General features: G+C 35.6%; 2 protein-coding genes across 3 annotated transcripts; one reads left to right on the top strand and one right to left on the bottom strand.

Annotated features, from left to right (window-relative positions):
* Positions 1-15,049: 15,049 nt before the first annotated feature.
* TIM13 (translocase of the inner mitochondrial membrane 13) lies at positions 15,050-17,198 on the top strand. Its single transcript, XM_078306978.1, has 2 exons — positions 15,050-15,275; positions 16,711-17,198. The coding sequence occupies exons 1-2, from the start codon at positions 15,159-15,161 to the stop codon at positions 16,858-16,860; spliced, it is 267 nt and encodes an 88-aa protein (XP_078163104.1). The 5' UTR covers positions 15,050-15,158; the 3' UTR covers positions 16,861-17,198.
* Positions 17,199-17,266: 68 nt separating this feature from the next.
* On the bottom strand, positions 17,267-20,942 carry LOC144558200 (Protein kinase superfamily protein). Of its 2 annotated transcripts, XM_078306976.1 has the most exons (4): positions 20,334-20,942; positions 19,539-20,244; positions 19,115-19,198; positions 17,267-18,563 (listed from the first exon to the last, which is right to left on the bottom strand). In XM_078306976.1, the coding sequence occupies exons 1-4, from the start codon at positions 20,439-20,441 to the stop codon at positions 17,518-17,520; spliced, it is 1,944 nt and encodes a 647-aa protein (XP_078163102.1). In that variant the 5' UTR covers positions 20,442-20,942; the 3' UTR covers positions 17,267-17,517. The 2 variants fall into 2 exon arrangements, with proteins under 2 accessions (XP_078163102.1, XP_078163101.1); XM_078306975.1 differs by having other exon boundaries at positions 19,539-20,940.
* Positions 20,943-21,358: the final 416 nt, after the last annotated feature.

Genomic DNA, 21,358 nt, shown 5'->3' with positions numbered 1-21,358 from the left:
GGCAACATAAAGAGTTTTATCTCTTCTACATTCCAATTTGATCATTAAAAAATTTGAATATATAATTTGTATATATATAAACCTCATCTCTCCTCTCCTCAAAATTTAATATTCTGAAACAAATAAATATAAGTCGGTCAGATCCAGATAGCTCTCCTCTCATCTCCCCCTCCTTGGGTACCCTTTTGTGGAGAACTCTCTAATTATAAGGTACCACATATATATTCCTTAAATTAGGCAATGCAAGTTAATTAATTGTTACATTATAAGTCTGCACAAAAGATATTTGGTACACATGGAGCCTATGTGTGAAGCAGTACCATGCATGCATTGATGTGATTTTCTGCCATCTTACATTTAATAGGGGTCAATAATTAAGATCAAACAAATATGGGAATCGAGTGATATATCTAATAAGGTACCAAATGGAATGAGTAAATTTCAATTACAAATAACTCATTTTATTGGATTCTTAATGGTAAACTGCTCGGGTGGAATTTTTTTTAAGTGTAAATTCCTCACCCGTTTCTTCTCCTTAATTGCCTAGTCCTTGCTTATTTATTTCTTGAATATTTCCTAGCAAAATTACAGGAGAAAGTGACCTACTTATAGGCGAAATTAGAGTGTACTGCCTAACTATACTAGTGACTTCGTACAAAACTACGAGCTTAGCGCAATAACACGAGCCCAATTATCTCTCTATAGAAAGACATAGGTTTATTTCTCGCAAAAATATATATATAGAGAGAGAGAGAAAGTAGTCGGTACATCTATTAGTGCCCTTAAATAATTAAAAAAATCCTTCTATTGTGCGGAACTGGAAATAATAAGAGAAACATTAATTTGTGGGCAATAATTGTGCTTGCGAATAGATATTTAAGGGTACATTTGGATGAAACAAAGAATAAAGTTAATATCAAGTTTGAAAATAGTAGCTAACTTATCATTTTGTTAGATTAGTAGAATAGTGATCAGCTAACCCATATAAGACAAATAAAGAATAGTGGGTTAGTGTTATTTTTGTTCCATCCAAACATCGAATAGCTCAAAAAATTAGTGTTATATATTCTCGGATTAGTGCTATTCTTGCTCCATCCAAACGCATCCCAAGAGTACAGATTTTTCCCTGATGATGCCGGCCAATATATATTCTGTTTGATGTCTTAATTTGTTTGGTCGATCGATCATGTCATATGCCACGCTCATTAGTGCTTTCTGAAATATTGTTTATGTATTAATTAATACTTATATTGTGTACATGAATTATACCGGAAACATATTATGACAAAACAAAAAACAAATTATCATAAAAAATAATATTTTTTTATAAAAAATCAATAAAAAATAATTATTCGACAATATTCATAAATGATATTAATATAGCTAGATTGTCTCTAAATTCAAATTATAAATAAAAAGTCAATTAGTGTAATAAAGTCCAATGAAAAATAACGTTGATTTAGCGCAAATTGAACATATCATAGTTGTATCTAATATTATACTTATACACCTTGTATCTATCAAATAATTGTTATTTATCATTTAATTATCTCATTTAAGTAAACATGATTCTATTCTCTATTTCAAGTACATAAATGCATATAAATTCTAGGGAGTCGAGGATAACCTTATATAGGATTTGGCTAATATGCTATGGGTTGCATAGAGACCTCCCGTGCTATGGTTCAATATTTGAGTTTTCAAAATCCTAACAATCGATCGGAATCGTTCATCTTGTTCTCCATATTAATATGTGTTTGGAGACCAAATTTTATATTTTTTGAAAAAATTTTACTATTTTTTTAGATTTATTGAATATCACTGTTTTTTATGGTCCAGATTTGTCTGAAAAACAATGATTTTCAATAAATCTAAAAAAAATAGTAAAAAATTTCCAAAAAATGTAAAATTTGGTCTCCAAACACATATTAATATGGAGAACAAGATGAACGATTCGGATCGACCGTTAGGATTTTGAAAACTTGAATATTGAGTCGTAGCACGGGAGGCCTCTATGCAACCCATATCACCGTAGCCAAGTCCACCTTATATATATATATATAGAGAGAGAGAGTGAGTAGAACTAGGGTGTTCTTAAGCTCACCAAAGTGTTTGGTGAGCTTAACTCCAAAACCCATTAAATTGGTTTCAAATGACGAATTCGAACCGTTGAAATCTGCCTACCTTACGAGTGATGCGTCTACATGTGAAAATTTTAAACATTCAAATTAATTTAGTATAAAGTCAATCGGTCAAAATTAGAAGGTTAATAAATTAACTTTAGTGCATTCATTTTTTGAACGTTTTTTGACCGCTTGACTTTATACTAAATTAATTCGAATGTTTAAAATTTTCATATGTAAACGCATCACTCGTAAGGTAGGCAGATTTTAACAGTTCAGATTCGTCATTTGAAACCGATTTAATGGATTTTGGAGTTAAGCTCACCAAACACTTTGGTGAGCTTAAGAACACCCTAGTTCTACTATATATATATATAGAGAGAGAGAGAGAGAGAGTAAAACTAGGGTGTTCTTAACCTTACCAAAGTGTTTGGTGAGCTTAACTTCAAACTATATTTGTTTAACTCTAAAAAGTTGGAGGTTGATTACTTAGATGAAATGTCATTTAATTAAACCAAAATTGGCCAATTAAAATGTCAAACCAAAAGATGGGAGACAAATATCACAAAATAAAGTTCATAGTTAAAATCTACTCAAATAACCATGAATTTTGATATGTGATACACTTTCTAACTCAAAACAATTCAAGAGTTGTGAAATTTTGAAAACCAAATGAAATGACAAGCTATGATTGGTGCCACGAGGCACGGGGTACCCATAGCAATTATCCTAACACTCTGTGTATAATTTGGAGCGCCCAAATGAAGCCTTGACAATGAGGACCCACTGGTCAGCGACTCAAATGGATTTTGGCTGGATGAGGGAAATGTGCTTGGAGACCAAATTTTACTTTTCATGAAATTTTTTTACTATTTATTAAGATGGGTACAAAAACTAGTCAAATTCAGACCATTGAATTTTGTACCCATCTTAATAAATAGTAAAAAAATTCCAAAAAATGTAAAATTTGATCTGGAAGCACATTTTATTGTGGAGATCACATCTAACGGTTTGGATCCACGATTTGGACTTTGAAAATGTAGAAAATGGCTGTTGTAACTTGTTGTAACTCAAAAATTATTGTAACTTAATCCCTCCTCTCTCTCTCTCTCTATATATATATATATATATAGAGAGAGAGAGAGAGAGAGATGGGCTATGGTGCATTGCAATGCATAGGCATCCTTGTGCATTGGACTATAAATCACCGATTCAAAGTCCAAATGACGGATCCAAACCGTTCATCTTGTTCTCCATATTAATATGTACTTGGAGACCAAATTTTATATTTTTTTTGAAATTTTTTTACTATTTATTAAGCCATTTTGAAAATACTTAATATATTTGGGGATAGTGTTGTTTTTAAATACTTGATATTTTTGGAAAAAGGGCTGTTTTTTTAACCAGTCTGCTATGACGCGATAAACCCTATTTAAACCTTTGATTTTAATTAAGGGTGGTGAATGGGCGCCAGGAGAATGCAGGGAGTGTAGTGCCTAGTTGTATTTGGTTAAAATTTGAATTTCAAATTTGGCAACACAATAAAAAATATCAGTTATTTATGACATGAACCGTATTACGAACCAATGTGTGCTATGCATAATACATAGACTCAGTTTTATTGTTTTAGGTAGAATATGGCTATTTAATGATCCAAAAATAGATAGTAATAAAAGCTATTGTCATATTACTAATTTTATCTTTTGAATTGAGTTTATCTTATCTTTCTCCTTTGTCGAGTACTTGAGTTATCTTTTACAAGCGATGTATAGTATTAATTGCTTGTTGTTGAATATTTCTCTGTCCGAACAACGCCATTGAGAATTTTTTTTTTTTGTTACTTATAATGTCTATTTTCTCCTTTTAAAATATTCCACGAGCCATTATAAGTTCTTATATATGCATACAATTTTATACTGCATATATAAGTAAATGTCAACGTACGTATATCACTACAGCAAAAACGTTTTTCTGCGTCCGGTATCAGCGACCGGTTCATACGCCGGTCTCAGAAAATTCATTTCTCCTGAAATAAAAAAGAAATTAATCGAAAAACGGCGACCAAACTTTCTGCGACCGGTATCAGCGACCGGTTCAGGCGCCGGTCGCAGAAAGTTTTCGCAAAAAGAAATTAAGACGCGCGCGTCTTCTTCTCCGTGCAGAACCCTCCTCGCGCCAAACCCTAACCCTTCTTCTCCGCCAGTGCGTTGCTCCCTCTCCCTCTCCCTGTTGCTCGCTATTGCTCCCTCTCCTTCTTCTCCACCGTTGACCCTACCAGATTTCTCTTTTCTTCGCTATCTCTCCCTATTGCTCCCTCTCTTCCCCCTTTCCCTCACTGTCTCTCCACCAAATCCAGCAGGAACGATTGGCGTTTTTCGGATTTGTTCTTCGTTTAGCTCCTCTTTGAAGGTATGGCATCCATCTCCTTTTTGATAAATTAATATATTTTAATTCTTATTGAATATAATCGAACTAACCTTGATAATTTTTTTTAAAATGAAATTGTCTTTCAAATTCTTAACAGGAGCAAACACAAGGGCGCGAACCCAGATGGAGCGATGAGCTGTTTCAGCCTACCCATACGAACAAGAAGACTGGGGAATACGTTAGTACTAAGGCTAAAAATGCACAGGTAATAGTACTTTCGAATCGTTGTATAAAATATCATGGTTCATGTTGTACGTAACATTATTGTTATATTTTACAAAATTTGCAGCTAAAATATGAGAAAGCTATGAAGGACAAGTATGGAGAGGATAAAGAGACATGGCCCAGATACGACGGCGATCTCTGGTTCACTACGGGCGTTGATGATCAGAATGCCCACGGCGATAATTATGGTCTCGGTGCTCTAGGTAAAATAAACATTCTTTGAAATTTTAAATTTATTTTTAGCTTTGTCAGATAATACTAATTGTCTTACTTTTAATGTTTCAGGGAAGACGAGAGGCATGTTTCGCTCTGGTGGGTCTAGCAATGCACGGTCGCACTCGTCACAGTCATATTCTTCTATGCCGCCATCGACGCATCTCACAGAAGAAGATGTTGAGAGGATATCTTCCCGGCTACTTGATAAGATGGAGGCTCGCATTGAGGCTCAGGTGGAGGCTCGCATTGAGGCTCAGGTGGAGGCTCGGTTGGAGGCTCGGTTCAGAGCTTCGGTACGAAATTCAATATTTAAGTATGTTTTAATTGTGAAATGTAAATCCTAAATCATAATTATCTAAAATATCTCTTTACAACTTCACAGGGAGGTTCAGGCTCACAGCCGGCCTCGATTCCCGCTCCTCAGGATGACGAGGATGACGACGACGATGGTACTGTTTAGTTTAGTTATTTATATCTTGTTCAGATGTTGTCTTGACATTTAGATTATATGTTTATGTTATGCGACATTTAGATCGATATATTACTTGACATTTCGATGTTTATGTTTGATTGATATATTATCAGTTTTTTGATATTTATGTTTATATCTATTTTTTATGTATCGATGTCTTTTATTTTGTGTATGTATCGATGTTTTGTATTTAGGTATTGTATATATCGATGTTTGTGTTGTATGTTGGTACGTGTCGTACTAATTATTAAATGGTGCAAATTTAAATAATAACAAAATTCTAAAAAACTGTAAGAAAAACTTTCTGCGACCGGTTTTTGAGTTTCTGCGACCGTTAATTGGGTCGCTGAAATGACTTCCTGACGTCAGCAAAAACAAATAGCGACCAAAAATATTTGGTCGCAGAAACGGTATCAGCGACCGGCATACGTCATTCAGCGACCGTTTACGTCAGCAGAAGAGCATCAGCGACAGTGCTTTCTGCGACCGGTTTATCAGCGACCGGATTCATCTATCAGCGACCGTTATTATCTTCTGCGACCGGCGCAAGAACTTTCTGCGACCGGAAATCCGGTCGCAGAAAGTAATTTCTGCTGTAGTGTATGTGTATGGTTGATACATCCAAATTTTAAAAATCTCTCTTGAAAACAATAAGGATCTGTTTGACATTTATTGTTTCCGTGAGAAAAAAAAAATTCACTCAGAGTGAATCCTTTTTTTTTCCACAAAAATAGTGTTTCGGCCATTCAAATTGAATCCGAATCCAAACTCATTCCCGTTCCTGACAAGTAGTCGAACAGACCCTAAAGAGCATTTGTTCCTTGAGAAAAGAAAAATAAATTAAGGAGCATTCAATGTATGTAGCGTGTGGTCACCTCTAACTGGGCTAGACTTTATTTTCCTTTGAACTTGTATCAGAATCCCCTCGGAGAGCCAGGCTTACTTTCTGAGGAGAGAGAGGGGCTACGCCGCATGCACATTGCCATGCCATGCATGCATGAGTTGTAGCTGTCCGGGCTTATGTTTTTTTGTAAGCTTTTTCCACCGAAAGGACATATCGTTGCTACGTATAGAAGGCCAGACAAATATGCCAGTGCTCTGCCATTTCTTCATCAAATGCACGTTGCCTTTTTACATATATACCCAATTAAGTTTACCGTAACTGCTTAAGTATATATATTAATTAATTGGAATCAACTAACTATCTCCCAATTCATTTACCCCATTTATCTTCCAGTCAATAACTGTCTTTGTTAATCACTAATTAAGAGGGGAACCACAACTTCCAACACTAAAAGACAACAAAATGCGTTATTATCGATTATTAAGTTGATGGGCCACTCATTTACTGGGTGGGTCATTGACTATTTGAGGGACCGCTTAATATTTGATAGCACGCAAGTGTTAATATATAATAGATCAAGTATTCATACTTAAGATATCAAGTATTAAAAAAAAAACTGGATATGTCACACTCATCTTTTACACGTTTTTAGAGGTGGATTTTTTTCTCCCGTTCAATCTCGCCAATATTTCTGACGATATGTGATGAAATTTGTGAATCTAATATCACGAACGTCTTTTACGTAATTTTCTCTTTCAAATGAGATTCATGATGACATACTTTCGAGTCGTCCGTCGCATAGGTATTCATATATTGTCATATAGTTTCATACCTCGTCGGGCAAGTATTCTACCACGTCGAGCAAGTATTCATGCATCTTTGTGCAAGTATTGATACTTCGTCGAGCAAGTATTCATACCTCGTTGGAAAAGTATTCATAAATCGCCTGTGACAACTTGCCTTGTTGCCGGCGGATCGGTAGGAGCCGATGGATAGGAAGTCGAAGGTGATGCAGTCTGGATCGAGATCGCGACGAGTTATGAATACTTGCATGACGAGGTATGAATACTTGCACGGCGGACAACTCAAAAGTATTTCATCATGGATCTCATTTGAAAGAGAAAATTACGTAGAAAACGTCTCTGACTTTAGATTCGCAAAAAAATTCACAGATTGTCATAAATATGAACGACATTGAAGTAAGAAAAAAAACTATCTTTAAAAATATGTAAAAACTGAGTATGTGATAAGAAAGATACTTTAAAGAAATACTTGATATCTTACATATGAATACTTACTATATTAGATGTTAATACTTGCGTGTATAAGTATACATATTTACGCGCATCAGTTGTAAAAAATTTCAAATATAAGTGGTCCCCCAGTTAATTAGCGGCCCCCCACATTATTAATGACTGATACACGTTTTCTTTTGTCCTTTTGTGCTGGAAGTTGTGGTCCCCTCATATAATTAATGATTGAGGGATATATGGAGGAAATAAATTGAGGGAAAAAAAATTTTATTCTATTTAATTTGCATAAATTTGATTCACTGGTGACTGGACGATACATTACTAGGTTAAATTCAAGACCTCGATCCGATCTTCTAAAAGTTGGCTTAATACCTAATTGGAATATATTGTGGATTATTTTCTAAATTCAGAATATAAAAAATAAGAGAGTAATTTATGGATCGGTACTCAAGAAAATTAATTATCTCTATTCAAGCCTCCTAATTTTATTTTAATAATAAAAAAAACATACTTTGGTAATCATTTAATCCTATGAAGCTATTTATGAGATGGTAATGTTGGTAATTTGGAGGTACTAAGAGCGAGGTTAGAATATTATATTTCGTGGTGCATGCATGGCTTTAATTCTAATAATGTTCACTTGTTTGATTGAGTTTGAGGTTCAATCATACATGTGGAGTGACACAAGATTGCTCTTGAACATTTCTAGATTTTAAAATATTTTTTTTTACAATATTCTAAAACCTTGATATTTAAAAAAAAAATATAAATTATGTTTATTAATTCAACAGATAATCACTGCAACAAATATTTTTATCCAGATCTTTCGATGTTAATTTGACACGTGTGTTTTTGGCGATGAACATGTTATTTAATGTTAATTTGACACGTGTATCACCAAAAAACGATGTCATCCGATCCCTCCTCTATTAGAGGAGGGATCGGATGACATCGGTTTTTGGTGACATGGGATAACATCGTGCATTTTCAAAGTTTTCAAAGTCCAAATAGTCGATCCAAATCGTTCAACTTGATGGATATGTTAAAATGTGCTTGCAGATCAAATTTTATATTTTTTGGAATTTTTTTACTATTTATTAAGTATTTAACAAAATCGCTATATTCAGACCGTTGAATTTTTGTACCCATCTTAATAAATAGTTAAAAAAATCAGAAAAATATAAAATTTGATCTACAAGCACATTTTAACATATCCATCAAGTTGAACGGTTTGGATCGACTATTTGGACTTTAAAAATGCACGGTGTCATCCGATGTCACCAAAAAACGATGTCATCGGATCTCTCCTCTATTAGAGGAGGGATCGGATGACATCGTTTTTTGGTGACATCGGATAACATCGTGCATTTTCAAAGTTTTCAAAGTCCAAATAGTCAATCCAAATCGTTCAACTTGATGGATATGTTAAAATGTGCTTGCAGATCAAATTTTACATTTTTTGAAATTTTTTTACTATTTATTAAGTATTTAACAAAATCGCTATATTCAGACCGTTGAATTTTTGTACCCATCTTAATAAATAGTAAAAAAAATCAGAAAAATATAAAATTTGATCTACAAGCACATTTTAACATATCCATCAAGTTGAACGGTTTGGATCGACTATTTGGACTTTAAAATGTACGGTGTCATCCGATGTCACCAAAAAACGATGTCATCCGATCTCTCCTCTTATTATTATTATTATTATTATTATTAGTTTGAAAGCAAGGTTCTTGAAATCAGACAGTTGTTTTCTATTTATTTTTTTAATAATATCTATATATCTTCGTAAAGAGGTAAATTTATAATATTAGACTTGCGCTGTCAAATTTTGGATGATGATATTTTAGATTCTTTTGTCTGATCAGAGCTTTCAAAGGAATATTTTTAGCGCCCACTTTTACAAACCAGAATTCCACCTTGTAAGGTGGGCCCAAAGGGAGATGAGAGGGCCGCCATATTTGATTCAATGAATGCTTTACTTTAGGAAATGCAAAATGGTCCGTGACCACGAGTTCATGAGCAAGCAAAGATATTTGCTAGTGATCGAGAGGTTAATTACTCCATGGACCATGAATATATAGCATTAGCATAGCGCATGTTCCTCAGAACTTTCCAGCTTGGTAAAGTAGGCACATATTGTTAATGGTGGAGACTGAGAGTGGATCGAGACCTTTCACTGTGCAGAGAGAAGTGGAGACACCGAGACACTGAGTTTGATCAGTTGTAGGCTTGTAGCTTTGGGAGGTTCGCGGGACTGCAACTAGCATTCTAAAGATACTTTCTGTGATTTGATTGATTAGGCCTCTAATTAATTAAGGAATGATTGGTCCCTTAGGACTTAGGACTAAACAATAGTAATAAATCAATTGCCACCATACTAAGCCTTTAATTTTTTTTTTTTAATTATTCTTCTTTGTTTGTTCAAAAAATAGATGAAGACTATAATACTATGCATAGCACAAATGGGTCTATACTATGAATCGATATATTTATTTTCAAAGTCCAAACAGTCGATGTGAACCGTTCAATATAATATTCATATTAAAATGTTCTTGGAGTTCATATTAAAATGGTCCAAAATCTTTCAACTAAGTGACTTTTCAGTCACCTATTTAAAAACATATTAAAAAAATAGCTGAAAAGATATAAAATATGATTTCCGATGACATTTTCATATGAAATCATGTTGAGCGATTCAGATTAATTGTTTGAATTTTGAAAATGAAGATATCAATCCATATTCTATGGACTCATCTAAGGATTCAGTGCTAGACTTGTGGTAAATTACATGGACTGAAATAGTCAGCCCTTTGTCAAGAGGCCTTTGCAGGAGACTTGTCATCAATTAAATTTATTCTTGACATCTTATTGAGTAGATAATTAGAAGAAACAAAAATTTGTGGGCTGGGTTTTCACATGACCTATTGGAGTCGAAAGGCCTTCTATGTAGCGATAATATTTCAAATTATTCTTCAATTTGGGCCTCTTTTTATACTAAAATGGCCTCATTTGGAGTCTGGGTTACTCTCCGGCTATTTAGTTTCGTGTATTTTGATTTTCGGCCGTTCATTATATGAAGTTATGAACAATGAAGCGATGCATTGCATACCAATTTTTCTTGAACCTCAGTAGCTACTATCAATTTTTTTTTTTTTTTTAAATAAAAATTTCTCGCCCCCGAAGTAATCGTCAAAATTTTACTCCATGAAGCATTTTCGGCATTTTTGTCTATCTACATTGGATCAAGAAACAAAAATAAATATGTGACGAGCTACACATAACACTATTTAAAACCTTGTTTTTTTTTTCCCCAATAATATTAGATATTAATGCGGACTCAGCAAGGCCTGTAGACAGACTTTTGAGATTTATTTTTATTTTTGTTTTGTTTATTGCTTTGTTATGTTTAATTGATATAATCATTTTGAATGACATTGTTAAGGTGAGGAAGTTTCAATCACAAGTCACAACATTTGGATTAGAACTAACTAGGAAGTCAAGTGAAGAATATTTTTCTGGATTAATTTCTGTGGCATGTCGCTTGGTGTCAGGAAGAGAGAATTAATAGAGGGTTGTGCCATCTGGGGAAAGAAATTGGAAACGAGATGGGTCGCCAGTAAAGGAGAATAATGGAGATTTGTTGCACGGAGATTAAAAAAGACAAAAGAAAAGATGAAAGAGGGATAGGGCTCTTAATTAAGGAAATAATTTATTTAGGCGTGAAAATGTTTCCTTTAGTTATACAATGATATCGAGAAAGGAGAGGCATCATAATTGGCTAAAAAAAAATTCTAGAGTTGTTGTATCCAAAGGTTAAGAGTTTGATTCTCCCTCATGACTTTACAGCTTCTGCGAAAGTTTTCAAAAAAAATTATACAATGATATCAAGAAGGAAACCGTAAACCCTAAACGAGATGGCCGTTCGGCAACAAAGGATTAAACCTTCTTAAGGTTTAAAACACTTCCTTTAGCTTCCTTAGCCGCTTAATCCTACCGAACATCAGTTCTTTAGTGCGAATTAAGAACACCTCATTTAGCTTTCTTTTGCGCGGATCTTAATCCTCTGTCCAGACTTTAAGGCACCCATACCCCTTCCTTTAGCTTCCTTAGCAAAACTCACGGATTAAGACAACCGAACATCGGTTCCTTAGCGCTCCTTAAGCTCTTAATCCTTCACTCTTAATCCTTTGTTGCCGAACGACCCCACACGAATAACATTGTCTTAATTAATCATTCGATTAAATATTAATTGTCAGTCAATTTTGATTTAAAACAAGAATATTTAATTTATTTATTACTAATAATCCGTTTATGGTAAAATGGGAAATATAGAGAACAGTAAATTTCAATGGATAAATAATAAATTTTAGGATTTTAGTGGACGAATAATTGATTATAAAAACTTCAATGAATATATTATCATTTATATAAGCTCTCCACTTTCTGTTGTCATTCCCAAAGTAAAACAGTGATCCAGGTCCTGTTCGACTAATTATGTTCCCATAATTTCTTTTGAAAAAAAAAAAAATTTACTTTTCCAATATAGTGTTCAATGCATGAGCTAATATTTTTTTTTTTTAGGGTAAGATGACAAATTGTCAATCTTACGATTTTTTATTCATAAATAAGTATTTACAATGGTCATAAAATACTGGAAAAGAAATAAAATTTATTTACATAGCGCTCTCGTCTTAACTAAATAGCATAAAATTAGATAACTCTCCCTCGTATTGTTGTTGACTACAACTCGGTCATTTTTTGTATATCTCGTATAGGTGTGAGTAAATCGCTCATAACTCGTGAGCCGTTCATAACTCGCTCATTAAAAGCTCACCTAAACTCGCTCATTTATCCGCTCATTTAAACTCGCTCATTAACAACTCGCTCATTTACTTAATGAGCGAGCATGAGCATGACCCAACTCGCTCATAACTCGCTCATTAAGAATTTGCCACATCTAATCCCTGCCACATTTAATCCTATATAATTATGTGTAACATCAACCTTGACTCATTAAGATTAATAGATAGTGAGCATAATTTCATATTTAATCCTGTGTAATATAGTGAGCACAATGTAACATTTAATCCTGTGTAATATACTAATATTCATAGTTTCATATTTTTTTTTTTTGTAAATCGACAAAACCAAAACCTCCGCCTAAAGTCCAAAACAAGTAATAGTCATAACAATTCATTTAAATGAATTATGACAATTGGTTGAATTTTGTTATGATGACTTTTAACAAATTTTGTTATGCGTGGGCACACTATATAATTTTGTTTTGAGTCATAAGTCACAACTCGTGAGCCGCTCATAACTCGTTCATTAAAAGCTCGCTCATTTACAACTCGCTCATTTATCCGCTCATTTACTTAATGAGCGAGCATGAGCATACCCTAACTCGCTCATGCTCGCTCATTAGTCACCCCTAATCTCGTATAATCTCACATGAGAGTATGCGAATTGGCTTTATTTTTTGAGAGAAAATTTTATTATTACTCTTTTGCCAGATCGACCATAGAGTTGCTGTCCAGCATACGTCCCACACTCTTTGTTGCACCTTATCCAGGAGTCGCCGAGGGTGGACCAAGGATTTTCGTCAGAGGGGGGTGCAAAAAAATATCGAATCGGATTTAAACGCATTAACTAATTGGGTACTCGATAAAAAAAAAATACTTTGACTTATATTTTCGAATACCCTGACTTGTAAGTTCTAATGTTTTAACTTAAAATTATAATTATCAATCATAATTCAAAAAAATTATTTTGATTTTAATACTAAATTTAATCCGAATTATAAATCAAAAATTCTGAGAAGGGCAAAAAAATTTCCAAGGCAGAGACAAAGTCGATTGGTATTGATAGTCACAACTAAAACTCGAAATAATAATAAAAAAAAAAAACGACTGTCCCCCTGGTCTATGCTGGGTCCGCCCCAGTCGAGATTGTGCTATCCAAAAGGCAACGTGCGAATCATAGTCCGTGGTGGTTAGAGGTAGTGTTGTTGCTCTCGGGTAGGGTACGGGTACCTCGGGTAAACCCGAGATGGGTAACAGGTAGGGCGGGTACGGGTAGGACGGGTATTTTTTTTTAAAACTGTACCCTACCCGTTTCATACCCGTGCCCGTCTCGGGTAACGGATAGGGTACGGTTTTTTTTTTTCTAGTTTTTTTTATGTTTTTTTTACTATTTTTTGTGTTTTTTTGTGTTTGTTTTTCTTTTTTTGTGTGTTTTTTTTACTGTTTTTTTGTGTTTTTTTTTTGCTTTTTTTTTTTTTTTTTTACAAACCGACGGGAAATTTTTTTTAAAATTTGAATTTCAAAATTAAACGGGTAAAGGGTGCGGGTAGAACGGATAAAGTATGCGGGTTCGGGTAAATGGGTGCGGGTATGGGTACAACGGGTCTGGGTAGGCGGGTAAGGCGGGTACAGGTTGGGCGGATTTTTTTCTCAAATATTGGTACCCTACCCGTCTCAAATCCGTACCCGTGTACCTGTTTACCCGCCCATACTCGGGCACGGATCCGGGTACCTCGGGTAACGGGTACAGACGGACCGGATTCGGGTAACCCGTTAAGGGTATTAGCAAAACTCTAGTTAGAGGCACCGAGATGTACGCATCATGGTCAACCACAAGACCGATGAGTATGGGCAATCCCGGAAATGATGAATGCTCGTTTCCATTTTTTAGTCAAGCATTCATCTCAATATTTTTTAATATGACAAGGGCGTAACGGGTTGGAGACCGTGAACACAGAGGCTACATATTTTTTCCATCTTTTAGAAAATGATAAAATGTGAAGCTCATTAAGTTAAAATGAGTTTTAATAAATAGGATAATAAATCGAGTAAATTTATCATCTTTAAGAATTTAAATGAGTAAATATAATATTTTAAAATTTGGAAGGAATAGTTGTTTTGAGAGATATATCTGAAATTGCATTCAAAATATAAAAAAAAACTTTATTTATTTGTTTTCATGGGAGAGTCAGGAGGAATTATTTCTAAATTCTCAACCTCTGAGATATCTCATATTTTGCATAATTTTTTTCGAAATCTCAACTGTTCAAATACATTCTGCAGGAATCTCAAAGCTCAAATAATACTGCCCCTGCGCTTTCCCGAATAGGCACCGGACACGTCGGAAAATATGAGATATCTCAGATGACACGTACTCATTATTTCTGGGCTAATCCGCGTCGCAAGATTTCTAATTTTGGGCTGGAAGTAGCACCTTGATTTAGGGACTTATTAGGGTTCTGAATTTAGATTCTCCACGGTATCGTAATAGGAAATCTTTTACAAGTAGTGTATCTCTACCGTTCTTTTTAACTTGGCACGAATCTCAAGGCCAATAATACTTCCTCCTGCGTTAGCCCGAATCCTAAAGCGTCTGGGAGTCCATCATAAACCGTAAAGTTAAGGGAATCTTTTACAGTAATGGAGAGGATACTTGTCCGACGTTTCCAACTATTGCAAAGTAGCTTGCAGAGACGTCGGGTGGAAATTGAACGCCGCAAAAATAAAACGAAGCACCGCCTTTTTGTCTAGATCGGGGCACAGTCGATTAGTCGCCTAGAAAGAGAAACGATGGACGCCTTCTCGTCTCCTTCGTCCAGTTCGTCAGGCTCAGGCATGTCAACAGAGGCGTTGATGACTCAGATTAAGTCGCAACTCGCTGAGGCCTACGCACAGGAGTTCCTTGAGGTTTGTTTGTATTTTCTTAGACTTTTTACTGTGTCGTTTCCCTGATTGAAGGGTTTTTAGTAAGAGCGAATGAAAAATTCGTTTTGGTTGAACAGGGGTTTAGACTGATATCATAATCTTTTACTACTGATTTTCTTATCATATTAACTTATTAATTCACATTTTGTCAGTTCAAGAGCTTACATGCGTTAGGTTTGTTTCCTGGGCCAAAAAAATATATTTTGATTTGCATGGAGCAGAGGAGGGGGGGTGGTTTATGACCCGACTTGACAATATTTTTAATTTTGACTAAAGAAGGGCTAGAAAAACAGTAGATGTAGTAACCAATTACTTGCTGTTATAGTTTATAAAAATTGGAAGTTAAGTTTGATTTTGCATGGAGCAGAAATAGGGGTGGCTATATATGACCTGACCTGAATATTTTACAAGAAAGATGGGTGCAAATGAGATAATCAATTTCTTGCAGTTATAGTTTACAACTTGTTTTCAGAAATTGTTAAAATTCAGCTTTTAGTCCTTGGGCTTCACAGAAGGAGAATTCAACCCGATAAATTGCCCCATATTTGTCTTCAACTTTTTCATAAATGGATAATTTTATTTCTTTTGTTTACCCTCAACCATACACCATACCTTTAGAGCAACTGATATGCCAGAGAAAGATTGCAGAGCTTAGAAAACAAAGCTATTTTTTACAATGATTCCAATAGGGAGACAGCGTGAAAAGAGTAGACTGGAGAAATCAGGAGAGAAGAGGTCCATGGTTAGTCTGACATTCATCAAGTATACATTGAAGGCTAGTTAGATATCCGAGTATAATAAATTGTTGGAAAGTTATGAGATTAATTCTGACTTACACCTTTGATCAGTTTTAAAAGTGACTAGTCAAGAGAGTGGGTTTTGAGATAATTGGAGAAAGTGGGAAAAAATTAATAAGGTTTGAGCGCTTCTGAATCTGGGTTGTAAAGCCTGTCATTCTACCAAGTTTTTGTTCATTTCTAATGCTTGGTTTTCACTGCTTATCCCCGTTGGATAGTTTCGAGTTTTGACTGTGATTTGGGTCGCCATGGTTTGGATCAGAGCTCCATTGGTGTCCCACATTTAAAAGACCCTATAATGCATCTGTCTAGGTATCTAATCTGTTCATTTTAGATTGGATTGACCGAGTTAAGATAGCATAGACCATATTTCTAAAATTTCAGGATGATAAGGGTCCATGATCAATTTGGTTCTTCTAATAAAGTTCAGGAATGAAAATCTGAATTTTTGCATACAAAATATTTTGGCATCTCCATTTTAAAACTATTAAGTTGCTTTAATATGAGATTAATTTTGTATTTAGGAAATGTATCCTCTGTGGTTAATGAAATTTATTTTTATTGCATACTCTTTCAATATTAATTTCATTTTTTATTCTATTTTCTGCACAAAATTACAGACAGTTGGTAACAAGTGCTTCGCAAAGTGTGTGACGAAGCCAGGGACAAGTCTAAGCGGAGGCGAGAGCAGCTGCGTTTCTCGTTGCGTCGATCGGTACATCGAGGCAACTGGTATCATCAGTCGTGCCCTCTTTAGCTCCCCTCGTTGAAAAAAAATTGGAGGTTTTATTTGTGGTTCAGTGGGAAGCTGTTAAAACATTTTTATATTTTTTAATTTCAATTTTGACATCTGTTGTAACTCCTTTTGTTGATTGAGGAGACTAAACATGAGGCTAGTGTCATTTAATCAGGCCTGAAACATTGTTTACTTCGTTGATTACACTTTTGTCATAAATATAATTGTCTTTTAAGCCTGCTACGTAGAGGCCTTATGATTTAGGTAGCAAGTAATAATTTAAAAGTGTGATCATTCAGTACAATGTTGAGATATCTTTTATTGATCAATACAATAATTTGTGAAATTGGAAAGATTAATATTGCAAGCAATCTTGGTTTTGAGTTTTGAACTCATTTCATGTGAAGACCATATTCTGGTAAGACATCCAGGAACCTCCATTGGTGGATCTGAACTTTGAAACTGCTAGCACAGATTTAGCATTGATATATAATGGAACGCATTTCTTAGTTTCTACATTGTTGCATGCAAGCTATCTGACACCCTGAAGCATATGGCCATAAGACCGATGGTTATTTTATTTACAGGATTTGATCATAGAGAGCTACACTGTTAAAGGAAAAAGGGCAAATAAACTAGGGGAATACTATTAGATCAGAGCAAAAGCTCTCTAAGCCTAAAAACATCAATCTCAAATCCTTAATGAGTCTGGTGACATGGATATCATCTGTAGTAGACTAGAATTGGAGAAAGTCTCCTCTAACGAAATCTCGATCGTGCTACTAGAGCTCCCCATATTGTCCCTTACAATACCCACGAGTTCCTTCGCAACTCCGGCCAAACACATACTGCCACTGTCCTCAATTTCTCTGCTCAACAACAACCTTGAAACAAGGTCGCCCATTCGCTCAACTTCTTCATACACGACCCGCAGCTGCTTGCTAGACAGGAGAAACGGGTCGAGTACCTCATGAAACCGCTTTTCTTTAGCCTTTGCTAATACCATCTCCAAAACTTGCCCATCAAGTTTCAAACCAGTTACAAGCTCAACCAAAAGGCAACCAAAATCGTACACCATGTTTGAATTATTTGGACCGTTAACTAGGCAAGATCTGACTAATCTGTACCCTGCTATTTTGGATTCGTAATTGGAACCAAAGAAAATATCAGTTGTCTTAAGGTCACTAAGGTATATCGGACTTGCTTCAATACACTGGACATATGAAAGAGCAGTAGCAATCTCAGTAGCAATGTTAATTCTGGTGTACCAGCTGAGACCATTGCCTCTCTGGCCTGTTAAATAGTCCTCAACCGTACCATTTTTAAAATGTTCGTGTACAATGAGGAGGGAATTGTTTGACTCGAAACAAAATCCAATGATTCGAGCTATGTTTCGGTGGGAGATATGGGACAAAAGCTGTAATTTCTGCAAGAGCTGACTTACTTTTTCTTGGATCTGACAGTTGATTTTCTGTACTGCTACTATGGACCCATCATCTAGCGTGCCTATATGCACACTGCCTTCTTCAATAAAATCAGCTAGTTTTTTAGGTTCTTCAAACCCCTTTGTGGCCTCATTTAATTCTTGGTATGTAAATTGCCGGGTAGTACAAGAACTGGTTAAGATTTTTGGAATGCACGACGGATCCGGATCAAACTTGCCTTTCCTGATTGGATGTCTCAGAACAAAGAGAAATGTAGCTGCGCCTACTAGGAAGAGGGCCGAAATAACCAATCCTGTTTTTTGCATGAGATTATATAAATGTGCTAAACAAATCTCTATATGATTTGTGCTAGAGCAGGCCAATTAGTAGAAATGTTTTGATAACTTTGCTTTAATATAATGATGTTGTAAAATTAGGGGTGAAAACAGAGCAATTACAGAGCGGATAGTGGTAAAACCATATCCATATCCCTTTTTCATTTTTCGGATACGGATACGGAGCGAATATCAAATAGATACGGATACGGGTCCAGATCAGATCGAATATTTATTAAAATAATATTAACAAATATTAAAGTTCATAATATTTATCTAATTATAATGGTGAATAACATAAATTTTTCATAATATATATTAAAATATATAGTATATATCTATTATTCGGATACAGATAATTGAAAAATAAAACCATATCAGTATCCTTATCCACACGGATATTCGGATATCCACATCTAAGTTTTCGAATACAGATCGGATATTATCCATACCGTTTTCACCCCTATGTAAAATACGTATTTCTTCTATTGATGAGTACAAAAGGCCATGATCATTGCGAAGTACATACCAGCAATAGCAGCAGCAGTTTTTGTGCAAAATCTGCCTCGGCAACACTCTGCGCTGCCACTTGTTTGCGAGTCTTCACTACAAGCTGCATAGTAATTGAAGTATCAGAATAACAAGTTGGTTCAATTAGATAAATATGTATTCAAGTTATGCTTAATCCTAGACTAATAAGTGGGTAAGACAGGCAAAGGCCTCTAATAAATAAAGGTCTAATTTGCGTTCAAATCCTGGTTTTCGAAATTCAATCGGCTGCTTGAACCGTTCAATATGATATCAGATAGCCTCATCACAACCTCATATATATTCCCCGGATATAACTATATACTAGAATAATTACTAACTTAAGCACAACTAAAACCAACAGAACATTTCTTTGTTTCTAAATGTGGTTCGTTTAGAAGTCAAGAACTGATAATACAACTTGCCTTTATAACATCCAGCCCCCTGTGCATATCCATCACCGACAAACCCGGCACCACACATGCACCGAACTCCCCCACGGACCGCTGTCGCATTCACCAAAACAGCACCATCAGCACACTCAACCCCAATCACATTCCTTCTCAGCATGGCCCATTCGATCTCAATCCCTCTCACATCTGTCGATTGGTTTATGACCCAGCTTGAGAAACCTCTACAGCCGAACTCACTGAATACAGTAAAATCATCCCCTTTTTTCCACACACTCCCGTCGGATAATGGGTAGCAGCACCCGTATTCTGTTCGTATGTTTACATGACACTCACCAGCTGCACTAATCGAGCCACAATTGCTGTGGCATAACGAGGAATCCTCACAATCGTACAAACGAAGTATATTATCAGGTGTAATCGCAAAGAAAGGGTTTTTGTTGAAAACCGATGGCAGGATGAGGTTTGCATACCAACGGTCGCATGATCTTGAGAGAGATGAAGAAGAAGTGTTGAGAGTGTAATCTAAAATGAGGGAACCTGGTGAGAGAAAATCTATAATGCGAAAGTCACCATGGCCCACTGTCAGGTACAGAGAAGAGGTCGTGGAGCATGAAAGCTTGAACGCCTCAATTGGGGGCCCACACGACGAGTTGATGTGGAAAGGGAAGGGGATTAGTTGGGTCCCACATTTCTCTTCACAGCGATTGGGAAATACCGGCTGCGACAGGGAGAATGAAAGAGAGAAAATCACAAGGAGAAATGAAGCAAAGATAGACATGAAAAGAGAATTCAAGGAGAAGAGGCTACGTGGGAACGAGAAGAAAAACATAATCCATTTTGGAAAGAGAAGGGAGGCGATTCTTGTAAAGATTTGCAATGGAGATCCGTACGCAAAGAGCGAGAGGAGAGAGGCATAGGAGCGCGCGAGCGAGGCGTTCGAACTTGTCGAGGTATGGAATCAAATTGAATTTTATATTATTTGTTTGGAATATCGAACTGGATGGTTGAGTATCCCTGCGGTACCCGAGTCGAAATCAATTCGATCCATATTTCGATTACTGGAGGTTCCCTTTACGATTCGTGTCAGGTTATATCGAACAATGCACAACTCATTCTACACGGTAAGGTAACGTACTAATTTTGAACTCGTTTTGGAGTGGGGCGTTGGAGGGAGAGACGGACGGGGGGAACAAAGCATAGATCCGGTGAGATGGTGACACGTGGCTTAGATTTTTTGTGATCGATGATGGAGAAGGGGGCAAAGTACAGAGCTAGTGGACCTGTGGTTGCTAGTGAAGCTATCGTGTCAGAAGGGATAATATTATTTTATTGAGTCACGCTGGTCGTACATCATAGAACGATGGAATTTAATCGATTGTGTATCCGTTGTTGAGTTTTTCCAAGGAATATGTTGGGAAGGATAGGTAAGCCTCATAAGGCCCAAAGATTTGGGCTGAATTTTGAAGGAGCTTATGATGTACATGATAACTGAAAATGTTGGGCCTACATAGGAAGCCCGTTCGACCTGATGAGGGCCCTTGACAATCTAAGTTAGAAAATTTTAAACTAAGTTAGAAAAATTAATTTAAAGTAAAAATACTGCATGTTGTTGAATTTATAAATTGGTTGTATATTGAACTAGTTTCAAATATTCAATATAGAAAGTAATTAATCATCATAGACATGATATAAGATGGGAGTCTATCTAACCCAACATTTTAATGGAATAGCAGAATAGCGAGTTATAATGAAATAAAGAGCTAACTCCGGCTAAACTCAAGACTTTTGGAACTACTTTTTCATTGATACACAAAATGCCGAGTTTCTTTTTC

This window comes from Carex rostrata, chromosome 8, assembly GCF_964058835.1.
Source record: "Carex rostrata chromosome 8, lpCarRost1.2, whole genome shotgun sequence".
Lineage (NCBI taxonomy): Eukaryota > Viridiplantae > Streptophyta > Magnoliopsida > Poales > Cyperaceae > Carex > Carex rostrata.
The sequence above is the reverse complement of the archived record's forward strand: the minus strand, read 5'-3'. Positions and strand labels throughout refer to the sequence as shown.

Coding starts and splice junctions, on each gene's coding strand:
- TIM13 (XM_078306978.1), top strand. CDS start 15,159: ATGGACGCCTTCTCGTCTCCTTCGTCCAGTTCGTCAGGCTCAGGCATG. Junction 15,276..16,710: donor ACGCACAGGAGTTCCTTGAG/GTTTGTTTGTAT, acceptor ACAAAATTACAG/ACAGTTGGTAACAAGTGCTT.
- LOC144558200 (XM_078306975.1), bottom strand. CDS start 20,355: ATGTTTTTCTTCTCGTTCCCACGTAGCCTCTTCTCCTTGAATTCTCTT. Junction 19,199..19,538: donor GGGGGCTGGATGTTATAAAG/GCAAGTTGTATT, acceptor ATTACTATGCAG/CTTGTAGTGAAGACTCGCAA. Junction 18,564..19,114: donor AACTGCTGCTGCTATTGCTG/GTATGTACTTCG, acceptor TGCAAAAAACAG/GATTGGTTATTTCGGCCCTC.